Source organism: Bombyx mori, chromosome 19 (assembly GCF_030269925.1).
Source record: "Bombyx mori chromosome 19, ASM3026992v2".
Lineage (NCBI taxonomy): Eukaryota > Metazoa > Arthropoda > Insecta > Lepidoptera > Bombycidae > Bombyx > Bombyx mori.
In genome coordinates this window covers 10,181,504-10,206,536 of record NC_085125.1, presented here as the reverse complement: position 1 = coordinate 10,206,536, position 25,033 = coordinate 10,181,504, and the positions used below count along the sequence as shown (strand labels likewise).

The following is a 25,033-nucleotide window of genomic DNA, read 5'->3' as shown; positions in this document are numbered from 1 at the left end:
CTAATTATGTTTTTTTTCCCCTAACTATTCGCTGGTCGCCTAAGCGGCTATACCAGCTTCTCGCGGAACTCATGGGCAATACCGTCTTTACCATAAGGGCACACGGGGCCCGTGCCCAGGGCCCCCTATTCTCAGGGGGGCCCTAAGGACCGACAATTTCTCTCACACATTTATTCTCAAAACATTTTTGTCGGGCGCATTACACTTTTTTCACAAATCAGTAATCTTATCAGAAGGTATTTACAAGGCATATACTACGCCATTATATCGATGACTGCGCCTATTCCTACTGTACTAATTAATAATATTTCCGAACGCATCTAAAAACCAACAGCATTCTAATATCATTAATGACATATTATATCATACTTTATTTGATTACCTATAATAAATTGTCATACTCAGTAAAAAAATGTTATTATAATTCGCTTTTTTTACTTTCCAAAAGGGCCTCAAATTCTTGTGTGTCCAAGGGCCCCAGCCTAATTTAAGACGTCCTTGCTCATGGGCTCACCCTGTGAGAATTTGCTAACACTAGCCCAAGCAAGAGCAGTGCGTCGCAGAATGCTATTCGGTTAAATAATACAACCAACCGAGTTAAAAGATGGAGCTTACGATCTCTATTATATCGTGGCTGCCCTTCCCTTCAAAACGGATCATCTGTATGTTTTGTGACATAAATCGGCAGTATCCACCTATCCGGTAACAGATTCTACAACACTAACCTCAATTTAAACGGTAGATATGTGACGATGCTTGATAGAGAATTAGAAATATCTACATTTAAGTCAAAGCCGTAACGGCCAATCACCTTCAAAAACGCCTATAAAACGTAATGCTTACCAGCTCCTCTACAATGATCAATAATCTGAGAGTAAACGGTCATCAGAATAGTCAAACATTCACAGTTGTTTGTTTCGACCGACGAGAACGAACGGACTCCCTTCTTCATTTGTTTATTTCTCAATCTCTTTAATCTCTTCATTTCTGAAGTAATAATATTCGTATTTCAAGAGAAACAGATAAAATTAAGAATTGACTTCGACACAATATTTTTTATCATACCTAAAAACCTCGAAGATGAGCGTTCTTTTTTCAATAGTTCCAAGCTAGAACATTCCGGTATGATATGGATCTGAAACGTATACATCATCGATTTTAAGCAACCTCCCAATTATGTAGTGAATTTAGGATCGTAACATCGCAAATCGTAAACATTCCTATTACATGATCTATAAACGAAAAAAAAAAACAAGAACGTTGCTTTTGTTCAATTGCTGTACAAATGAAACACAATTATGTATAATATTTGTGTAATACACTATGTGAGGTCGGCGCAGCATGTCCTCTTTTCCACTCAGGCCTTTAATATATCATCTCTGCACTCGCCACCATTCTTTTGCATATCCTGTTTCACACAGCCCATGCAATTTTTTTAGGACACCTCCTCCGCATATTACCACAATATTACCATCTACTTTCATAAACAAGTACAAAATTAAAAAGCAATCGAAGCGTGTAATCGTCGGAATATACTGTCCTGATTTCCATCCAGCATTTCCCTAATGAAATGTTTTTATTATGAGACGATGGCTCCAAAAATCTCTTATTTTCCGCTAGACGAGAAAGGCGGTAATTTTTTTTATTTTATTTGGAACGAACGGAACACGTTCCCTATGCCAAGCAAAAAAGATTACTTGAGTCACTAACTCTTTGATTCATAAACTACTAATCGATTTGTAGTTTATAAAATCATACAAACTACAAATCCCCTAAAACACTTACTCTTACCATTATAATAAAAATCTCTCTTTTTCGGGAACGTTTCTCTTTTACACTGTAGATTATGAAAACTGTAAATTAAGTAGATTAAAGAAATTACATAGATATTACTCAAATACGCTTTTATACCTACAGCAAAATCGGACGATTCTTCATGAGCGAATACAGATAGCTGATCTTGGTCACCTGGAACAACTGTTTCAGTCTTCAACGCACGAATTTGATGCCGGGTTCGTTTTACTGCCTCGCTTTCTTGTACTAAGCCCTATTTAAGATAAACTATTTTATTCTTATTACATTCATGGATGAAAGAACTCACGGCCTTCCTTTACAACAAAAAATGCCTTTATAGAGGTACTTACCCATGTGGAAAAACAATAATACGTCACTACTGATTTTTTTTATTGCTTAGGTGGGTGGACGAGCTCACAGCCCACCTGGTGTTAAGTGGTTACTGGAGCCCATAGACATCTATAACGTAAATGCGCCACCCACCTTGAGATATAAGTTCTAAGGTCTCAGTATAGTTACAACGGCTGCCCCGCCCTTCAAACCGAAATGCATTACTGCTTCACGGCGGAAATAGGCGGGGCGGTGGTACCTACCCGTGCGGGCTCACAAGAGGTCCTACCACCAGTAATTACGCAAATTATAATTTTGCAGGTTTAATATTTATTACCCGATGTTATTCCTTCACCGTGGAAGTCAATCGTGAACATTTGCTAAATACGTATTTCATTAGAAAAATTGGTACCCGCCTGGTATTCGAACACCGGCGCATCGCTCAACACGAATGCACCGGACGTCTTATCCTTTAGGCCACGACGACGACATTATAAATTTACATTATAAATTTTGTTGGTTTGATTGTTATTCCTTTACCGTGGAATTTGTTCGTGAACAACGTGTTCAGATCGTATTTAATTATTAAAATTTATAACTGTCTGCAAGATTTGAACACCAGCGTAATCGCTTATTGTTACGAGTACCTTTGGCGTCATATCACGACAGCATCACGTTTCACAGTTTACGTGCATCTTACTCAATTTTATTATTGTATTATTTGAGATTTTTTAATTATTATTCACCATAACCACTAAAGCATTTGGTGAGCCGTATACACGTCTACCTTCTCTCCACGCAGGGTTGCTATTGCTTAAAACTGAATTGAATGATTCAAAAAACATTATCCAGTTAGTTATCCCCTCCTTGCGTCGATAATCCTCAATGCTGAGGGTCGTGGTCTTTAAAGTTAGTTGTAATATTGGCAAGATATTAGGTGCTAACATCATCACAGCGCAAACCAACGAACTTCGAGAAGCATCCACCGCCACATGGTAAACAGCGACGTGTGAAACGTTCCAAATACAGTAATGCTCTAGCGTGCATATCGTGCTGGAAAAAAATGTTTTCATTTGAAATATGTAGTGGTTATATAAATAATATTAAATACTTTGTTCACTACACTGTACTACACATACACATCCTGTAGGTACCCACACATACACAGTACACATCCACATCCAGTAGGTACACATGCACATCCAGTACCTAGGTATTTATTACATGACATCACACTGAATTAACATTTCGGAAATGTTTTATTTAATCAATGATAAGCAAAGCTAAATAATTAGTATATAATTTTAAAATAATCTTGAGTATTTATGAAAGAATCCAGTCATGAAAGCAATCGTAATCAAATTGAAATTCACATTGCACCTTTATGGCTTATTAATTTATGCACTGACTTACGTACTTATATGAGAAGTAGACCGAAATTAAACTGGAAACAATATTCACTTACTACTAATCTAACTACATACGTATACCTACGTGTTGTTTGAGTAGTAGATTGCATTCATATTTCATGAGCCTTCAATGTATCGGAAAGGTCGATGCCCTCGAGACTGGCTCAGGTAGGTAGCGATGCGGTACCCCTTACGTACCTACATAGGCCATAGCCCCATGTAATTCATAAGATCCGCCATTGATAATAATAAAAACAAAAATCACACGCACTTACACACATCGACACAACATAATCAGATTCAAACTTATTCTGCAAGTTATCATTCGACAAAATTCATCTACCTATTTAACTGCCTTACCTTTACCTTAGTTGGACTACCTGTGTTCATTAATTATGTTAACATTTTTTGAAAACAATGTGTTTCTTTAATTGGCTTATGTTTCGGAAAACATCCTCTGTACCCTGTGTCTAGTTAAATGCTGTTGAAACATTGTTGATTAAATAAATAAATAAATAAATCACGAGTCATCATTTTCAAAACCGGTCCAAATAAATAGCTACTTCTTCTTCTTTTCCTTCACCTTATCCCACTAGATGGGGTCGCCACAGCTAATTCGGTTCATATAAATATGTACTATAACAAAAACTATAACATTTAAATGACAAGGAGCAAAATTTTACCATTACGATGTTTTTACTTAATTTCTATGTGTCTATATGAGTCGACTATTATCAAAGCCGGCAATCTGACTTTTGGACAATGATAGGTAAATCAGAAAAACGAATTATTGACTTTGTATTCCATTGGCAGTCACAAAACTCTTCGGAACGACATCTTAGATAAATAACAGGTTAACTATTAACCTTTATTTAATGCAGGTTTTGAACCGTATTCTTTGAAGGAGACGATTATATTCAAATCAATCTGTATTGACATATCAATAATTTTTTTTTGTCCAAATGCACAGATTGCCACCTTTGATAATAGACGACTCATATAACGATAACAAAATTAAAATTGTTCACTACAGACTATACTCAAATTAATCTACATTAAACGCTAATTCGATTTACTGATAGGAGTTTAATAATAAAAACCTTTTGATTCTCAGTCAGAAGATCGTATGTTGTAGACCGAAATAAGGGATGCCTGAATTTCATGTACCCGCAGAAAGCATAATTTGGGAGATCTTCGCAGCACGCTACAGTACAAAAATAGTGAGTAATTGAAAATGCTACATATTTTTTTTTAACACAGAACAGCTCAGAGCCGTCGTCTCGTCTTGCTTAAGTGGTCCTACAGCACACCGAGTGTTAAGCTATTATAATTATCGAAGTTGCAGAGATCGCATCGCGGATTCCCGTTCTCACGTCGAGGTATCAGATCTTAATTATATTTTCTTCGGTTTTCCTTAGTCGTAAACATAAAACTACATCTCGCATGTTTTAATTAAACGAAAAGTCTAGAAATATTTTTTTTAGTAACATAGACGGTAGTTAGCATAATATTCAAACGATGAAAAACGCCTTGGTCGTCCATAACCACGAAAACTGTAAAGTACCTACGCGAAACGTCGGAAATATTATAGTGATAATACGAATACGAAATACTATAAATAAAATACGAAATTAAACCATAAAGCTAGTTTTAATCAGTCCTAATTGTCCAGTTTATTTTTTCTGTAGGCTTAAACCAAGTTGTCATAGCGGGCTTAGTCTTCGAGAAAGATCAGAAGCGTGTTTCTATAATAATATCTAAATAGCAGTACATAGTTTTTCGGACTCTTGCAAAAAGTTGAAAGTCTCAGTGCATTCTCGCCATTTCACAAAGACCAAAGGGTTGTCAACAAATTGTGAAAAAAAAAAAAAAAAAAATACACTTAAAAATCGCCTTCAACATTAGCTTACCTGGTTGTCTTGTTCCAAGGCACTTACAGTATGGTGCAGAAGGGGCCATGGACGGTAAAGTCGGAGCGGGATGGACTAGCACCATGGATAGATCTCGAGTAAAATCTCCCCCTTCACATTCTAACACTCTGATGACGAAAAGTTTTGCCACAGCTTTGGAATAAAAAACAAAAATTTACAAACAAGACGAACAAACGGCTCATATGGTGTATGGTTGTTACCCTACAAGCAACAGATTTTACGTACCGCCACCTATCTTGAGACACAGTCTGATTCTCAATCGCATAGAACAACACCATATCTTACATCTTCAAACCGTATGGCATGATTGTTTAGAAGCCGTAATAGGAACGTGCTTTACTGGTGGTAGGACCTCTTGTGAGTCCGCGCGGATAGGTACCACCACCCTGCCTATTTCTGCCGTGAAGCAGTAATGCGTTTCGGTTTGAAGGTTAGGGCAGCCGCTGTAACTATACTTGAGACCTTTGAACTTATATCTCAAGGTGGGTGGTGCATTTTACGTTGTAAATGTCTATGGGCTCCAGTAACCACTTAACACCAGGTGGGCTGTGAGCTGGTCCACCCATCTAAGCAATTAATAAAAAAAGTGCTACAGTAGTACCGACGTATGCTGGTTGATAAAATAAAATAAAATTATTATGAAATTAAAATTAATTACTAATAATTAGATGAATATTTTACTGACATTATTAAATCAACTGTGAATACCTAAAGCAACAGTTCTCGGAGAATCGTTCTGTAGTAAGTGCATAAGCATTCGTCTTGAAAACACGTCTCCAAGTACCGATGCACATTTGAGCAACATTTTTTCGTATGGATTAAGAGAATCGTAAGTTTTCAGGATTACAGCTATAAAAAACCAATAAATTCAGTTCAATTTTAACGTCAAACAATATTTAAACTTAACTAATTGGGTTTAAAAATCACCCATTTTTGAATATACGTAATATAATATGTAATTAAATTGGGCTTGGGTTGTTATGTCGCGAATGTATTTCCGGTACATGCTACGCAGGAGAAAATCCGAGCTTATGGGCATTAAGTTAGAAACTTTTTCCAACAATCAATGTTCAAAAAACCGGGAGACAAAGTACAACTAATAAATACGATTATTCAATGAGTTCTCGATATTTTGGGCGCTGTTGTTGGCGCCATCAACACGGATGGACATATTAAGTCTATAGACTATAGACTGAAGACCACGATGTTAGGAACAAACAAGGCTGTCAACCCTCTTTCTAGTCCGACCCAATCTTAACATGTCAATCAATCTTATCCAATTTTTATTTGTTTTTAGTGTATATAGTACATTTTGTATTGTCAAACGTAAAGCGTTTATCTATTACCGTCCATACTCATGTCCATTGTAATGTCATCAAAATTAAAAGATTCCGCTAGCACAGCCATTTGTATAGTATCCATTTCTTGGATCGTGAAAGTGCTTCCTTGTTTACTAAAGGCACTAATGCTTAATATACTGTAGATACTCTGAAACGGGTGACGTGTTTTTAACTCATCTTGTTAAAATTTGTGCTGGCATAAGTTTTGTAACAAAGCTTGGAGGTAGGAGTCTATAGACAATGGCAAATTTATACGTTTGCTGCCAATTAGCTTTTAAAATTCTGCAACTTATACCGACTTGTACACTTTGATAGCCTAGTTCATAAATTATAAATATGGGGTAAAAAATATTTTTTTGTGTCTAGATACATAGATATGTATCTAGACACAAAAAAATATTTTTGACTCAATTTTACCGCGTCTTAGATCTGCCCTAAGCTCCGCCGACTAAATCTGGTTGGTTAATCCCCCAATGCCTATATACTTATATACAGGTGTTTTTATGGATAACCATTGCGAGTTAAATGATTTCCCACTATGAATTATATGCACATGGAGATTACAGGATAACAAGTCCACGACGAGGGGTGAAAGAATATTTGGTTTAAGCGACATTTTTGCAACTTTACAAGAGAGCCATTTAAAGTTAAAAATTGGGAAAAAATATCATAACAAAAAAAAACTTCTTCAGCTATTTGAATGGGGTACAATTTAAGTTCAATTATAAAAATCGAATTGTTGATACTAATACCAAATGAAACGGATTTTTAATTACAAAAATAAATGTCGCGTATTAACCGAAACATCGCTTAAACCAAAGAACCTTTTACCCCTGGAAGTTGATTCTGGGGAGCAGATTATTCATTAATGAATTGTAAAATTAATGGATTTTATAAAAAAAAAACAATGAATGACAAGTTCAGTGGTATTAACTTGGTAACTAAGCCTCTTCGATAAAGCATCGTCATACTGAGCTCCTATATGAACATCAGTCCGACGCAGCAGGGTCGATGATGGAACCACAGCACCTAAATCTATTGCTTCTTCACGAGTCACCGTTACTATTGACAAGGCTCCTCGTTGAACCAGTGAGATCACGAAGTTTTGTATCCAACCCGGCATCCCAGCACTGGCCGTTTCTATAACTCTGTTAAGAGCAAAAATACAAATCAGTATATAAGTATAGTTTGTGCAATTTTAGAAAACGTTAACCACGTTTGTCTCTAGCGCTTAAACAAATTAGAAGAATGTGAGAAATATTGAAAAACTAGCCAGATTGTACAATGTTAGGTACAATAGTGTACAAGTTAAGCTTTGGATATTTTAGCAATAGATTCGTAAATTGATATTTATTGATAACTGTACAAGAAAGCAATCGATAGATATGATTGTTATTGTGATAACAATAACAGCCTTTCTTCGTTTTCTGCAACTAAGAAGTGAAAGATTTCCCATCAAATTTCCGTTTTTTTTTCCGCCACTTTTACACCATATGAAAGATTCTGGAAATCATACGTCTTTGTCTATGTATATTTTTATTTCTCCCATTTACCGATAAACACCTCGAGCAAGATGCCAATTTCAATGACACTATTTTACTTTCACATACCTACCTAAGGTAGATTCCAAATTATACGTTTTATTATCAAACCAGAAGAAAACATTTATTATTTTCTTATTTATCCATATTCGATGTTACGAAGTATAATATGAATCAAAGCCAAAGCAATGCACATAAATATAATAAAAACAAAAAATAATAATAAATTAAAGGTTAAGTAACAATCTGTCCAGACTAAAGACCTTCCATGACCCATAAACTAGAACATTTTGACTTAAACAAAAAGAAAAAAAATACAAACTTCTCTAGATCAGCCGGTATCGCTTGAACGTCTAGCAATTGGCATGCCAGGGCTGCATGGAACCACCTGTCTATGCCCGACAGTCGGATATTAACTATCATGCTATTTTCTAGACAATTTTTGATCGTCGCTAAAGTAAAGGATGAAAGAGAAGAAAAGAGCTTAATTCGTGAAGGTGAAAGTTATATTCTACAAAATTTATTATAATGTTACTAACTAATATGTGATATAATGTTTACCTAACTATTTAAAATTAAGATCTATATCGTATTTTCTATATAATTCATCTTAAAATTTGTTTTAGCCAAGTTTAACTACAAAAATTATTCAGAATGGCGTAACAATGTGTATTATTTGGTGAGAATTTTCGAAAACTGCTTGAATGCTTGCTTAGAATATTGAAGGAATATTTTTTTCAGATAAATTATCTAATTATTTTTTTCAATAAAATCCATCTAAGTTCTTTATTAACATACAATCAGTGCGAAGTTGTCGTGGCCTAAAGGATCGTCCGGTGCATTCGTATCTAGTAATGCAACGGTGCTCGAATTCCGCAAGGCGGGTACCAATTTTTCTAATGAAATACGTACTTAATAAATGGTCACGATTGACTTCCACGGTGAAGGAATAACATCGTGTAATAAAAATCAAACCCGCAAAATTATAATTTGCGTAATTACTGGTAGTAGGACCTCTTGTGAGTCCGCACGGATAGGTACCACCGCCCTGCCTATTTCCGCCGTGAATCAGTAATGTGTTTCAGTTTGAAGGGTGGGGCAGTTGTTGTAACTATACTGAGACCTTAGAACTTATATCTCAAGGTGGGTGGCGCATTTACGTTGTAGATGTCTATGTGCTCCAGTATCTACTTAACACTAGGTGGGCTGTGAGATCGTCCATCCATCTAAGTAATAAAAAAAAAGACCAAAAAGTTTAATTCTGAACAGAGGATCCATTGGCCACTAAACCGTACAAATTAGCAAAGAGCTAAAAAGTAGGCTTCTCAACGACCCTTTTAACTTGACAATTTACGGCGAATAGTGACGTCCCTTTATCTATATATATAAAAATGAAACCCGTTTTCCGTTGTCACGACATAACATGAAAACGGCTTGACCGATTTGGCTTTTTTTTTTTTTTTGTAGTTTTCTAATACTCTGTACAAGGTTCTTACGGAAACAAATATTAAGAAAATCTCTCAGAAATATTGAAAAATGTACATTTAATTTTGCATATTTATTTGTGAACTATTCCACGCGGACGAAGTCGTGGGCAAAAGCTAGTTAATAATAAAATACAAATCTATACTAGTACATTGAATATAAAATGTACATATTAAGTTTACACCTATGTTTTGTGTCTACGTACCTTTTTTCATTGTATTAGGTTTGTGGCTGAGTTCATGGTTTACCTGGTGTAAGGCTACTGCTGTCCACATGATGATGTTAATGACACCAGTCAACTTTAGACATGAGGTCGAAATCATACTTACTACTATAAAGGCTAACCGTTATCCGACCCTTTAAAACAGAACACAGGACTGCCTGTTTAAATTAAATTTGGGTTTGCTCAACATCATCATCATCGTCAGCCTGTCCACTGTCCACTGCTGAACATAGGTCTCTCCAATCGATCTCCAGTGTGGACGGTCGGTTGCCACCTGTATCCAACGTGACTCAACGATTTTCATTGGCTACATCTGGTAGGTGGCCTTCCCACACTGCGCTTGCCAGTACGGGGTCCCCACTCAAGGAGCTTTCTGCCCCATCGGCCGTCCGATCTTCACGCTATTTCCTACACAGTTAATTATAAATTTGCTATAGAAAGTTACCAGTGGTTACTATTTGGAGATACTCACGCGTATGTTCCTCATCGTCGGATAGGGCAATGACCATAAAAACGGTCTTCGTATCTAAAATTATCAGTAAAACTCTCCAAGACTCGTCGTCCAAGTAATGTGCGTTATCAATAGCGGCCACCCATAAATTTTTGAATTGCTGAAATACAATTCCGTATATTTTGGTAGCCTCAACATTTCTATTTATTCATGACGTAATACAAATGGCGGTTATCCTTTAAATGCAGACCTTTCACTTCTTTTCTTTTTCTCCACTTTATCCCACTAGGTGGGGTCGGCACTAATTTTTCTCTTCTATCAGCCGTCATCTCAACACTCTCGGTCTCATATCGTCATTCACACACTCCATCCATGTCTTCTTCAGTCGACCTCTTCCCCCTCTACCTCGCACTACCATTTCCATACATCTCCTAGTCACATGCATCTTCTCTCTACGCATCACATGTCCAGCCAACACTCACGTCACTTCTGACCTTTCATAATTAAGAAGAACGAACTAACCCGTTTCCATACATTACGTATCACCTGCTTGACGCTCAAATCGTCCAACAAATCTTCTTCGTGTTGAAAATTTTCCGGTAATGGAAAACGACAATCGAAAACAATGTTAACTGCGTGTATTTGAATCGGTGTAGCGTAACTCAGATCAATACTACAAAATATAATCATTTAGTGCAAATATAATCATACTGTCAATAAAGTATAGATCCATTACGACGGCAATATGTTATAACTCAAATATTACGAGACCCTATCTTGAGGTTTTATTGCGATACAGCAAGAATTCTTCTTCAAATCAAATATAAATATATATAATAATACAAACTATCCACGACACGTCGAACATACAAAAAAAGCGATTGTAAAATGAAATGAAAGCGTGAAATAAGTACGCAAAAAATTAGAAATAATATTCAGAAAGATACTTAAATGCTTCTTCGACAACAACATTTTGTACTAATTTTTTCAAATTCCAATTTCAAAAATGTTTTTTTACGGTCAAGTCAGATTCTCCGCGAAAAATATCTCGACTATGGATTTTCAAGAGTAATTCAATCGATTTATTTAATTCATATTAAATTAATTTCTGTTAATTTTTACATGTTGGTGGTTGGTGGGTCTTACATACTAAGACACAATCTAATATCAAAAATAATTTGTAAGCCTGACCTGAATCTAACTCTATTTTCAGAGTTTTCTCGAAAAGACTTTGATCCAGTGAAGACTTTTGAAAGAATATAATGAAAGCCTTTGAAAGACACCTAAAAGAAAATATGAGTACAGTTCGGAGAGAAAAACTTTCAGAAGTACATATTCTAACGCTTATTCTCACTATTATTTGTTGTAATGTGTGTATGATGTTTCTCTTTTTAGCCTCGACATAATAACGTTACATCGTGTTTTAAATCGCAATGCCAAAAAAGTTTATTTCTTGAAAATATCTCTCCAAATAAATTCAGCATTAAACTATCATCTAGCAACTAGCTGAAACTATTGAAACTATTCTAAATAAAAAGGCGACTGTTGGTAACGGCTTTGACAATAAATTATATTTACCTAAGTCACTTGTGTGAAATGTTAAAAAGTAAAAACCCTATCGTGACGTCACTACCGCCAGATATGAGATCAAAGACTCGATCCAATCACAAGGTACATACACACTTCCGCAAAAAGGTTTCAAAACAGTCCATATCAATAAACAGTAGCTATAGTACTGAAAGATCACATAACTTGTTTGCTCGTAATGACAACGATTTTTTTTTTAAATAAAGCTGTTACCTTATCGTAGTGATCCAGTACGAACTTTTCGTATTTAATAAACTTCGGCGTATTTACAAGACATTCCTCCAGCAACCGAGTCTTGCCTATCGAATTCGGACCCTGTAAACAGGTTTACTAATTAATGTCACCTACATAAACTATTACTACATTCTTAATTTCTTTTGGTATTCTAAAACCCCTATGCTTTTAATATTGACGTCGACAAAAATACTACTTTATTTAGTACTAGCGACCCGCTCTCGCTACGCTTCGGAAACTGTAATTTATTATTGATTTCTCCACTATTTAATGGATGTTATTATACATATAAACCTTCCTCTTCAATCACTCTATCTATTAAAAAAAACCGCATCAAAATCCGTTGCGTACCTAGTTTTAAAGATTTAAGCATACATAGGGACAGATATAGGGACAGAGAAAGCGACTTTGTTTTATACTATATAGTGATTAAAACGAAAACGAGAAACAATTTGCAACTAACAATAAAAGCAATGGCGAATTTATTGTCTCGATAACGTGTGAAATCCTGTTGATGCTGTAGTATCGCGTTATGCAAGTACATTTCGTACTGACTTAGCTCTTCGGTCCGGCCCAGTATAGGATGCTTGGAGGCTACACTCCGTTGCGACCAACTGGAATATAAGTTTAATTTCAAACCATTAAAACTCAAATTATAACACCACATATGAACTTAACGTAGTATGCACGTGTATGAAGCAATTATCCGGTCACCGTCCTCGTCGAACCGTCGCTTGCGACGAAGGGCTCGACGAGCGAATTAACCCATAGACACAGCCCACTGAGTTTCTCGCCGGATCTTCTCAGTGGGTCGCGTTTCCGATCCGGTGGTAGATTCTGCGAAGCACTGCTCTTGCTACTGAGTAGATTCTGCGAAGCACTGCTCTTGCTAGGGTCAGTGTTAGCAATTCTCCGGTTTGAGCCCCGTGAGCTTACCTACAAACATTAGGGTGAAGCTGAAACAGCCTCTCAAGGCTATCAGCATAGGTAGGAAAAAAAATATGCAATTAATTATAAAATGTATGTACGATTTTGAACATGCACCCCTTCATTTTGCATTTCCATACGATTTTGAACATGCACCCAACATTTCCATTTGAAAATATTGAGGTATACACGATTTACGTAGCATGATTTGTAGTTTATTATAGCGTATTATTCAACGCAGAACTATGAGCGTTTTATTAAAAATGAAAATTAAATTATAGGGAATTTGAAAATGTTGCACTTGGAAAAGATGCGACATTCTTTTTTTTTTTATTGCCTTTGTAGGCAGCCGAGCGTACGGCCCACCTGATGGTAAGTGGTTACTGTCGCCCATGGACTTCAGCAATGCCAGGAGCAGAGCCAAGCCGCTGCCTACTGCTTAATACTCTCCACAAGCCTCGTTTGAAGAAGGACATGTCATAGCGCTCGGGAAACACCGTGGAGGGGAGCTCATTCCATAGCCGGATGGTACGTGGCAAAAAAGACCTCTGGAAACGCACTATGGATGACCGCAGTGGCTCCAGGTAGTATGGATAAACTCTACTCCGGTGGCGGGCGGTGCGATGGTATTTCGACATTCGTCGAAAAGTGTTTTCGTTCACTTCAAGAGCCCAGTAGAAATTCAACAAACACGATAATGTTCTACCAACCCTGTCATGCTGAACTCGTATACCGGTCCGGGCTTAGCTATGCCTTTCAAGGGCTTTATCTCCAAAACCCTAAAGTATTCTTGATTTAATTTACTTTTCAGAAACGTTTCCTTGTCGCACGAAATTACGTTTGGATATGCCATCATCAGACGGGCCGCCTGGAATCACCAAAAGTTAATGGTTTTTCGAACTTACTATTTAGACTTTAGACTTTAGCGGTAGGCAGCGGCTTGGCTCTGCCCCTGGCATTGCTAAAGTCCATGGGCGACGGTAACCACTCACCATCAGGTGGGCCGTATGCCCGTCTGCCTACAAGTGCAATAAAAAAACTTAGATAAGCTGATGGTAGTTGGTCAGGTTGAAGGGAGAAGATCACGCGGGCGCTCGCCTACCCGCTGGTCTGGTGGTTACCGTCGCCCATGGACTTCAGCAATATCAGGGGCAGAGCCAAGCCGCTGCCTATCGGCCCTAAGGTGGTCATTACTGTGACAGCCTTAATAATTTTTATACCGAGAAAAAACTAGTAATTTGTTTAATTCCTTTTATACCTGCCTTATTCACAGTTGGACCTATCACAGTATATTCACGCCGTAGAACATGACCGACGACTCCGCAATATGTTGTTCCTGTTAGTTTAATGTAATTTAAAAAGCTTAGACTTCAAAAATAGACTTAGACTTAGAAAAATCTTAGAAAAGACTACTTTAAATAATAAAGTTGCTTAATCGAAAATTTCCTAAATTTTTTTTAATAGTACGTTTTAATAATCAAGGGTAAGTTTTATTACGTTACGATTTTTATTAGCTACGATATTATCTACTGTGCTTTTATTTATTTATTAATGTACACACTAAAAGAAAATCTTGACTGACCAGAAGTAACGCTGATTGAGACAACATTAATATTAGGTTCATTCAAAGTCTGTTTCAACTGATCAGCGCACGCTAGAGCTTTTTGAGCTTCATTTTCTTGCTTCAGACCTCTTAGTCCAAATACGACCAGGAACATCATGTCTTTATCGAACATTGAAACTTTGTTCACTAAGCCACCGGAATCCGATGCCGCACTGTGGAAAAAAACTAACGCGATTTGTATAATTATTAAAGACTAGCTGTACCCATCCGCTTCGATGGGCATTTAAAATTAACATTATTATTTCTCACACCCACAAAGATTCTCATCATTAACGCCCCCGCAACTGGTGTAGGGAGTCCAACACTCATATAAATATTAACCTATCCATTAAGTACAAGTATTCTCTACATGAATACCAAGTTTCAAGTCAATCGGATGCATGGTTCAGTAGTTATAACGGAACATCCGTAAAAACCACTGTAATTTTATATACCTATATATTAGTATAGACATGATTGATTTGATGATTTTTAGCTGTGCGGTGTCGGCCTAGAAATAGCGTCATCTCATCTTTCCAGCGGTGCCGTAAAAGGCGCTATAGGAATAATCTAAGAATGGCAAGCACCTTTATCGTTATTTCATACAGGAAAAATGTGATCGCCAACTGGCATTTATTAATAGTATGGAGTATTGTTAATGAGTTCATACAACTGTGTACCATAACTCTTCCTATTTCTGCCGTAAAGCAGTCATGCATTCCGACTTGAAGGGGAGATAGGTACGTTGTACAATACAACTGACATTGTACAAATGTGTGAAAAAAAACATGATAATAATCATGGTGTGCTTGAAGCTAAATAAAATAATGATTGATATGCAATATAATTAAATTGAAAACTGTACTGTACTACGAGTACCTATACTGTACTGTATAGAATAGTATAGATAAATCATAGTATTTAAATAAGTTACGATGATCAATGAACAATAATTTAGTCAATCAAACCGAGGTGCATTTATTTTCACTATAAGCTTCTGCTAAATTTAAACGTAAACAAATAGATTTTCACTTTAACGATAAAATGACAAAAACCAACCAAGAAACACGCTTATATGCCTCATTTACAATATCAGTCAAAACATTCTCGGAAACGCTGTTCGTGATTATGTTCAGAAATACGACGACGACCCGACGAACTTCAGTCAAGAAGTCCATGGGCTCGTCGTTGTCCACCGCTCGTAGTACAGGACCAAGCATGAAGCGACGCAGAGACGGCCACCACGTACTCCGCATGGCTGCTACTACTGCTGGTCGAACTAATAAGGTCATAGAATAATTTGAATGAATGAACCCTATAATTAAGGTAATCATGATCAGCGTGCTTAGTGCGAGTTTTTTAACGTTCTCGATAGCGTAAAAGTAACTCTTTGTATGCAGTTGGAACACCGCCCCTAGCGGCAAACGTAGGCAAACGTTCCAACCCCATACAAATTTGATTTAACTATTACGCTATTGATAAGGTTAAAAAACTCACACTAAGCACACTGGTAGTACCTAAATATTAAAGTACGAATATATATGGCCCTATGTATATTTTAAAAGGGGCCCGTAAAGTTATAAATATCATAATCTTGTCTGTTTGAAGAGTGAGAAGCCGTTGTGTAATTGAGACATGAGGCAGGGAGAAACGCCTACAATTAAAACTTCGATCGGTAACCACTGATTCCAGGCGGCTCCTTCACTATATTAATCTTAGGCCCGTTTTTTCGTCGGTTTAGGTGTAATTTTTCAAACTTAGTACAAAGATGGTGGATACACCAAGATTTGATGCTGCTCTTAAGCACTAGCTGATTAGGGCATAAATAAAACGATCGTATGGCGTTAATTTTAGGTGTACGTAGGTACCTACTTTTACATTTCCTTATTTTCAAAACAATTATTTACTGTTGTTATTAATGTAGGTATGAAAGATTTGAGCTCTTTAACCGATCCATGGACTTAATAATGACTTTTTATGACGGCACTAAATTAATTTTTTTTATTTATTTATTTAATATATTTTGTACACACAGCTGTTAGAAAAGACACGTCAATAAGGATACAGAGTACAAGGGCACTACTTATTTCATGCTGAAATCTCTTCCAGTAGGCCCGCAAAAGGAAAAAAGAATTAAGAACACAAACCTAGTGCATACAGTAAACATTACATATAATAATATATACATATTACAAGATACAAAACAATATATATACATACAAATACACACACACATACATATATATAACATACACACATATACTTACTTTATATTATAATACATTATACAAATATATATAATTTATTTAAGATGGTAAGGATAAATAATGTTCCTTAACAGATTTCTTAAATGCTGCTATGGTTTTGCACGCTCGTATGCTTGGAGGGAGGGAATTCCAAAGTATAACTGCTTGTACAGAAAACGATTTTGCGTAAGCATGTGTTTTATGAACAGGGCAATTGAGGAGAGTTTTAATGTGGGTTCTACAAGGAGCAATGGAGGGACGGGCATAGGTAAAGCGATCACGTAAATATTGTGGGTAGTTAGGATTATGTAGGATATTAAATAGGAAGCACAACATTCTAGTATTTCTCCGGAAACGGACTGGGAGCCACTTGAGCTTTTTGCGAAATTCAGAAATATGATCATATTTTTTGAGACCAAAAATAAAACGGATGCACAAATTTTGCAAACGCTCAAGCTTATTGAGAAGAATTAATGATTGGATACGTTCTTTAATAAATCGTATAATACTTGCACAGCGTAAGGCTTACGTGAATATTCCCTGTAATCGTTCGATATACATTCTGATTCAACACCAACATGATTCGAAACATTAGGTACAGTTGAATCTGAAACACAAGGTGATATCAATTTGAATTTCGTAAAAAAAATATACTCAACTGTAGTAAAATTCTATATAAATTATATACCTTGTACCAATGTGTTGCGTAATTTTTCTACTCTTTTCCAAGAAGCCCCTACTCCTAATACCTGCAATTTAATGTTATCGTCTTGTTTGATATACATGTCGGAGATGGTCATTAGTTTGGTAGCTAAACGAAGCGCCGCACGATTCCCGAGAGATGGCAGCACGATTGCGGTGTCGTCGGGTGGGGAATTAGTTTTGCACATAGATTATTTATGGTTCTGCACGCATTTGAGCGGATGCGTCGTGGTGTACGTACCAACCACTATCTTTCGACAGTTAGTACTGCACAACATTGGATGTGGAACGTTGTCCTTGACGATAAGTACTGTCCCTATTGCCGTGGGTGTACGGAACTCTGTCCGTCTGACAAATAGTACTGCCGTGACCACGCCTCAGGATTGTCATTTAATTAGTTCAGTCTCCGTTTTTATAGTTCATTTAAATTACTGGGTTACGATCAGTGATTATTTAATAGTAATAAATTCCTATGTGCTATACCTCGGTTACATTCCTGATGTCTGAGTCGTAACCCGACATACCTACATATTTTGTCTTACGCACCTAAATGTGAACAGAAGCGTAAAGCAATCAATAAGTTATTAGCAGGTTCCAGAAAAGTTTAACAAATCGAAAATATAATAAAAACGTACTAGTAGTACCACCCCACCTATTTCTGCCGTGAAGCAGTAATGCGTTTTTGTTTGAAGGGTGGGGCAGCCGTTGTAACTATACTTGAGACCTTAGAACTTATATCTCAAGGTGGGTGGCGCATTTACGTCGTAGATGTCTATGGACTCCAGTAACCACTTAACACCAGGTGGGCTGTGAGCTCGTCCACCCATCTAAGCAATTTATAAATTAAAAAAATAGTAGTACCTACTATAATACTTCGCTACTACGTAAATGGCATAGGTATACCGAGTGAACCAAACCCAATAAAAATGTTCATAAAAGGCTTCCATTATGAAGGCCTCGGTCGTGTAATGAAAATCAAATCCGCAGAATTTATTGCTTTGCGTAGTTACTTGTGACAAAACAGGTTGGCGTAATTTGAGACCACGTATACAGGATTGTTTGAAAAACTAATACCTACTGGTAATATTTTAGGTACTTTGTATACAATAAATACTCTTAAAGTATTTTACTTCAATTAAGAAATTTATATAAAAATCTATTATTGATTTTGTTTGTAGTTGTCGTGCTGAGTGTCGTGGAGTTTTTTCGTTATCACATTATTTGATCCTATAGTTGCAAGTAAAATTGTGTACTTAGCACATTATCTCGATTAGTCGTGCGCAAATGGCTTATGTTACAAGCTAGATTTTGGAACGAAGTTCCTTATGGGACGATGCGGAGGGGTACCCTAACCGGGAAAAACGTCCGTAACGTAAGATTTTTATTAGTAATGCACACAGTGTGCGACTTAACATTGTAAAAACGTACAAAAAATAACATATTTTTTTTATCATTCATTGACTACGATTTCAGAGCGTTCGATTAGCAATACACTAACTCTTATGCAAACAACCGTGAATGAAGTGTACCACAATAAGTTCGCACGTTACCTAATGACCGTGGGTTGTTGCGAAACCTCCAGTTTTATTTTCTTTATACCTCGAATAGAACTTAAAATTAATATTTTTATATTAAGTTACTTGTTGTTCTTTATTGTGTATGTTTTTTTAGCATGTTATGTGTATTTTGTGTCTAATAAATAAATAAATATTAAATTATTATTATCAGGAATTATACTTGTAACAAATGAATAATGTTTCGTGTTTTAAGCCGAATAACCTTAGTGTGCCTTCCGTCTCCACAAGGCTGAGTGCAATATTCGGCTTCGTTCACATACATCCAGGCGCTGGCTGATGTGAGCACGTCTCCGGCTGAGCTCATGTACTCGGCTGCCTTAACATCCCAAACCGGTTGACCGACAATCACATAATGACTTTGATCTGTGCAGTTGCTTTCGATGATCGAAAAGTATGTAACTCCAGCTGATATGGCCACTTTTACTGTAAGGGCGAATTTACATAACGAAATTAGTGGCTTGAAATTAATTTCGTGACATTAGTTTTACCAACAGTTTCACGTGTAATTTAATATTTTCGTAATGCGTGCATTAATTTCATGAATGCAAATAAGTTTCGTGCCCTGCGCGATTTTTTGGTGAAATTAGTGTCATGCAACTAATTTCATAGATAGTGTAGACGCGACGTGAACTAGTGTCGCGAAAGCGCCTGCGCTTTCATAACAGCGACAAGCGTGTCTCTCTGGAACCTGAAACACCTAGAGTAAAAAATTAAAATTATCTTCACTCATTCGAAAATAGTTTTTATAGCTCTCAGGATCTTCATCTGCTAATTCAGAGACTAACTTCATTGCACCTAAATGCCTTCTTGTTAACCATCCTCAAATCTACCAACGTCTTTTTTTTTTCTTGATATCTTTTTTATGTTTAAGTATATATAAGCATTTCTTTAGCTACATTGAATATAGCAAAATATAGCTTTGATGCTGATGGCGCCATGGTTACTGCGATACTGTGGATTTCGCGACACTCAGTTTTTTACGAAATTACTTTCGCATATATCGAAACTACTTTCGTGAAACTGAGTACCTACAACATGCCTGACTCTAATTTCGTAATGTAAATTCCGCATAAGAGTTTAAGATTCGTATCAAACATCGATCTTCTTTGTTAAAATCACGCTTATAACACAACTAAATTGCCTATACCTGTACATACATTAAAGATATTTACGATAATTTTTAATTAGGCAGTGAGTGACCTACGTTGCGCGAAGTTGAGTTTATTTCTTGATTACAAGAATATTGTAATAATAAAGGTGTATGTAATGATAACTTAATTTTAATACTAATTTAATAATATAGGTATTGAAATTAATTTCATTTTATTACTACTGTACAGTATTAATGCAATAAATTTCCTACATAGGCATAGGTAAGTCTGGCATTTAGTTCAATTTTTATATCTTTCATTACATTATTTTACACATTTTAGGGGATTTGAATATTTGGGGATAAAAATGGAGATCGAAACCATGCCTAAGCTTTACAACCTAAGTCTTACTAACCTTTGAGAACCACTCCAACATCAGTTAAATAAGTTCCGTAATTCTTTTGTATAATAAGACCGCAATCGATAGCGTTGTGAACGACATCTTGCATGGTTAATCTTGATGTTTTCTTCCACATAGACAGAAATGCATCACCAGAAAACTTTAGCACGTCACCGTTATGAGTTAAAATCTCTTGGACCATAGCTCCGATATATGAATTGAGAACTTGCGTAAGTTTAGAAGGACCACCTCGATTTTCATTTGTATAATTTTCACACAGATCGGTGAAACCTTAAACATATTATAAACCTAATGTAGAGGCTTACAGGTGGTACTTAAAGCTGAAGATTAAGAATCTCATTTGTTCAATTCAGTTGACCGGTCTTTCGTAACTCAATAAGTGGACCTACATATACCTCCTAGCTTTACCGTGCCGCAGATAATGAAGGTTTTTTTTTTCTTAGCCTTAATCAATTATTATGAAGTTTTTCACCCGGATAGTTCCCTTGCTTGTGACGATATAAGCTGTTAATTCTCATTGTTGTAATGTCGGTTGATTAAAATCCCTAGTTCATCTCAAAATATATTTAAGTTGTCGGTTCACATTGTGCTAAGCGATTACATGGAGCCTGTCCATGGACAACATATCACAAATACTACAGTCCATACTGGCGATGTCTTAATTGTATGGGTTTAACGAATACCTGGGTATTAAGCGAGCTTCAGTTACCAGTAGTACCTATTTAAGGTAAGGATTAAGTAACCAAGAATTTAGAAGTACCTATAAAACTAGTAATCAACCACTTTATTAGCTCACCATGGATGTGGTTATGGTGTCACTCATTATACCAAGCAATGGTCTTTAGGTATATGTAGGTATAGGTACATGATGTTACAAATATAACACATACATCAAAACAATTTTTTTTAAAGAAAATAATCCGTTTTTGCGAACTACAGCAAACTAAATCAAAGTTGCTTTTTTGTTTCAAAGTTATTTTACTTTGTACAGCATTAACAATTACTAGAATTTTTTTGCGTGTTGGCTATTCAATATATGCTACCTCCTATCCTATTGGATACCTAGTCGTTTTATACAGCATAATCAAATATATTTAACTGATTCTGTACCTATGTATTTAAAAAAAAAAAGGACACGTGAGGTTGGAGAAATGTCATCGAATGATTAAAATATCCTACAAGGAGGTATAGGTACCTATACAGGTTATTTTTCCCTGTGGTCAATGTTGATTTCTTTCTTTTCCCCTGCTTTTATAGAATAAAAATGAACATACAGTTATAGCATATAACACAGATAGAACATAGTTAGTTACCAGAAATATCAATAAACATAAGAGCCGCCTCATAAATTCTGACGGAAGGCTCGTGAAGTTTGTAAATAACCTCGTCAGGTACCATTGACGCTATTATACTAATACGGGTGGTTTCTGTTAATGTACTAGTGGTGTCTTTTAACCTAATGAAAAATGAAAACATATTAGAATCAGTAAAACATCAATATGTAATGTATAACAAAAACCCCGTCCAAGCCGTGAGGCATTTTAAAACAGCTATTTAAAAAAAAAAACCATCAATTAAATAATTAATTGTCTTCGTCTCTATATATAAAAATGAATTGCTGTTCGTTAGTCTCGCTAAAACTCGAGAACGGCTGAACCGATTTGGGTAATTTTGGTCTTGAATTGTTTGTGGAAGTCTAGAGAAAGTTTAAAAGGTTCGGAATTAAATAAAAATAACAATTTTGTTTTCCCTTTGATGTGTCCTCCGTCGGACGGATTCCTTTTGTTTGTTTTAAGTTTATTTTATACAAAAGTTTAGGTCTTTTATTTATCGATTGAGGCATTACGAAGTCTGCCGGGTCAGCTAGTTAATTAATAAATATTATGTGAGTATTTTAAATCTATTTAAACGCCGTCAAACACTTCATAATTCAATCGTGTCGCCTGCCTGCAATGTTTCTCTTAGTAAAAATTTCGCAGTCATTACGTGTTGGGTACCTGCCTAGTCAACTACCCTCAGCACATTCTGTGAATACCTACATTTCCTGTTCTTGCGAATCACGTTGTCTGTAGTGTTCTCTCGTCGAAAGTGTCTCCAGAGGGGCCGTAATCTTGCTGGAATGTCGACGATGAACTCGTTTCATTGCTAAAAGGTATTCATCATAATTAGCTTCACGTTTCCTTTGCATATATCCAATGCTATTCAGTCTTTTACGACTCATAACTATCCCGTATTATGAACTGATCTAAAATCGAAAGACTCGAGTTCTCGATAAAACTAGTTTTATTGTCACAACAGGGATGTTGACGTTAGTGACACCAGGGCTTATGTAAGAAGTGGAATTATGCATTATCAATAAATACTTTTTGGCAAGAACGTTCCATTTGAATATTTAGAGCATTCTGGTCAAAGATAATTAGTTATTTTTAACTCGAAACCTTGGTCCCAATTTTATATTTATATCAGAGTGTAAAATCCAAATAAAAACTCAATCCCAATTTTTTCCCCTACTTCATCATTGGTAGTCTAAGGGGCAATGCCAACTACCTACGCCCGGACGGGTAGACGGAGAATTTGCTAATACTAGCCCTAGCAGGAGCAGTGCTTTGCAGTATCTATCACCGGCTCGGAATCGCGACCCACTGAGAAGATCCGGCGAGAAACTCAGTGGGCGGTATCTATGGGTTAGTTTGCACGTCGAACTCTTCGTCGGAGTCAACGAGTTCGACTGTGACCGGTGCTACAAGCACCGAGAGACCTGAGTTTCAGCGTATTTTGTTATGGAACATTCTCATCTAGGATGTCACATGTTCGGGAGAGCGTCCCTGCTATTTGTTAAGAAGCTACTACTAATTTTGATATTCTTTATAACATTAGCGAAAATTGTCCTTAAAATGAGATTGGAGTAACGTGCTCAAGACCGCTAGAGTAACTAGCGTTGGCGATCACCATGTGCGGCGGTACACAACAAGTGATATTAAGCTCATAATTTACCCTTATAAAAAAAATTAGAATTGATTAACTTAATCAGGTTACAAAATAAAACAACATTTTTATTATAAAAAAAACGTTTATTGCATTAAACTCGCTTTTACAAACAAGACTTTCACATGATGATTTTTTTAATGTTGCTTGATTCTTACTTTACAGGAAGTAAGCTGATGGACGAATAAATTGCTTTATAGTTTAGAATTACTTTGAAATCAATAAGTACCCATGCAATCTTCTAAAATTTACTTAAATGCAATAGTGAAGATTGGAAAAACATAAAAAAAGGAACTATAGCAAAAAACTACTATAGTCGGGAAAACGAAAAGAAAATTTATCCGTTGTCTGAGAATTGCCTATTAATATAAAGTTTTAAATTGATTTTTTTATCTGCTAATTGAATTATCAGCCTTAGGCCATCAACGTCTGCAACTGAAGTTAACATCGCAAAGTGAAATATAGTGACTGAAAATTTGAAAAAGATACCCGCCAAACTTTCTGGATTTCACTTGAGTAGGTACGAAAAACTTTGCGCTTGGCTGGGTTGAAAAGGATCTCAATTTTCTCCAAAAACTCAATAAGAGTCGCTGAGGACATGCTAAAATGAGACAATTCCAAATCAAAAGTATTGTCTGATTACTATCTAACAATTTAAACAATAATTACCTTTTTATCTCATTAGTGAGTTTCTGAGCAACATTTTGTAGGCCCGAATCGCGCTGTTCAGAAATTCTTGTGCTGCAGTAACTATAATGCCGAAAATGTTATGAATGTTCGCCGTTCAACGTCATAAATTGCAACTCGCGAATTCAAACTTTTACTGGTGGTAGGACTCACTCTTGTGAGTCCGCACGGGTAGGTACCGCCACCCTGCCTATTTCAGCCGTGAAGCAGTAGTGCGTTTCGGTTTGAAGGGTGGGGCAGCCATTGTAACTATACTAGAGACCTTAAAACTTATATCTCAAGGTGGGTGGCGCTTTACGTTGTAGATGTCTATGGGCTCCAGTAACCACTTAACACCAGGTGCGCTGTAAGCTCGTCCACCCATCTAAGCAAAAAAAAGCATTGATTCCAGAGTTGTTGGCCTCTTTTGTGGTATATAAGTACTATTGTTACACGCTGGGGTTCGGGATAAATAAATGTTCCACCAAAG

The 25,033-nt window shown here is 36.3% G+C and overlaps 1 protein-coding gene across 2 annotated transcripts in view; it reads right to left on the bottom strand.

Annotated features, from left to right (window-relative positions):
- LOC101737564 (adenylate cyclase type 10) overlaps positions 1-23,037 on the bottom strand; it is a 35,490-nt gene extending 12,453 nt beyond the window's left edge. The window contains exons 1-24 of one of the 2 annotated variants that reach the window (XM_062674057.1): positions 22,932-23,037; positions 20,887-21,162; positions 19,583-19,803; positions 17,790-17,850; positions 17,631-17,708; positions 15,915-16,134; positions 14,835-15,028; positions 14,515-14,588; positions 13,963-14,120; positions 12,789-12,939; positions 12,305-12,406; positions 11,696-11,787; positions 11,027-11,177; positions 10,526-10,664; positions 8,668-8,797; positions 7,739-7,952; positions 6,811-6,952; positions 6,173-6,313; positions 5,444-5,596; positions 4,634-4,737; positions 3,070-3,177; positions 1,916-2,047; positions 1,066-1,135; positions 844-987 (exon numbers count right to left, since the gene is read on the bottom strand). In XM_062674057.1, coding sequence (XP_062530041.1) covers positions 844-987; positions 1,066-1,135; positions 1,916-2,047; positions 3,070-3,177; positions 4,634-4,737; positions 5,444-5,596; positions 6,173-6,313; positions 6,811-6,952; positions 7,739-7,952; positions 8,668-8,797; positions 10,526-10,664; positions 11,027-11,177; positions 11,696-11,787; positions 12,305-12,406; positions 12,789-12,939; positions 13,963-14,120; positions 14,515-14,588; positions 14,835-15,028; positions 15,915-16,134; positions 17,631-17,708; positions 17,790-17,850; positions 19,583-19,803; positions 20,887-21,073 — 3,166 coding nt within the window. In that variant the 5' untranslated portion in view covers positions 21,074-21,162; positions 22,932-23,037. The remainder of the gene's footprint in view (positions 1-843; positions 988-1,065; positions 1,136-1,915; positions 2,048-3,069; positions 3,178-4,633; positions 4,738-5,443; positions 5,597-6,172; positions 6,314-6,810; positions 6,953-7,738; positions 7,953-8,667; positions 8,798-10,525; positions 10,665-11,026; positions 11,178-11,695; positions 11,788-12,304; positions 12,407-12,788; positions 12,940-13,962; positions 14,121-14,514; positions 14,589-14,834; positions 15,029-15,914; positions 16,135-17,630; positions 17,709-17,789; positions 17,851-19,582; positions 19,804-20,886; positions 21,163-22,931) is intronic. The other variant, XM_038017567.2, reaches the window with a different exon arrangement.
- Positions 23,038-25,033: the final 1,996 nt, after the last annotated feature.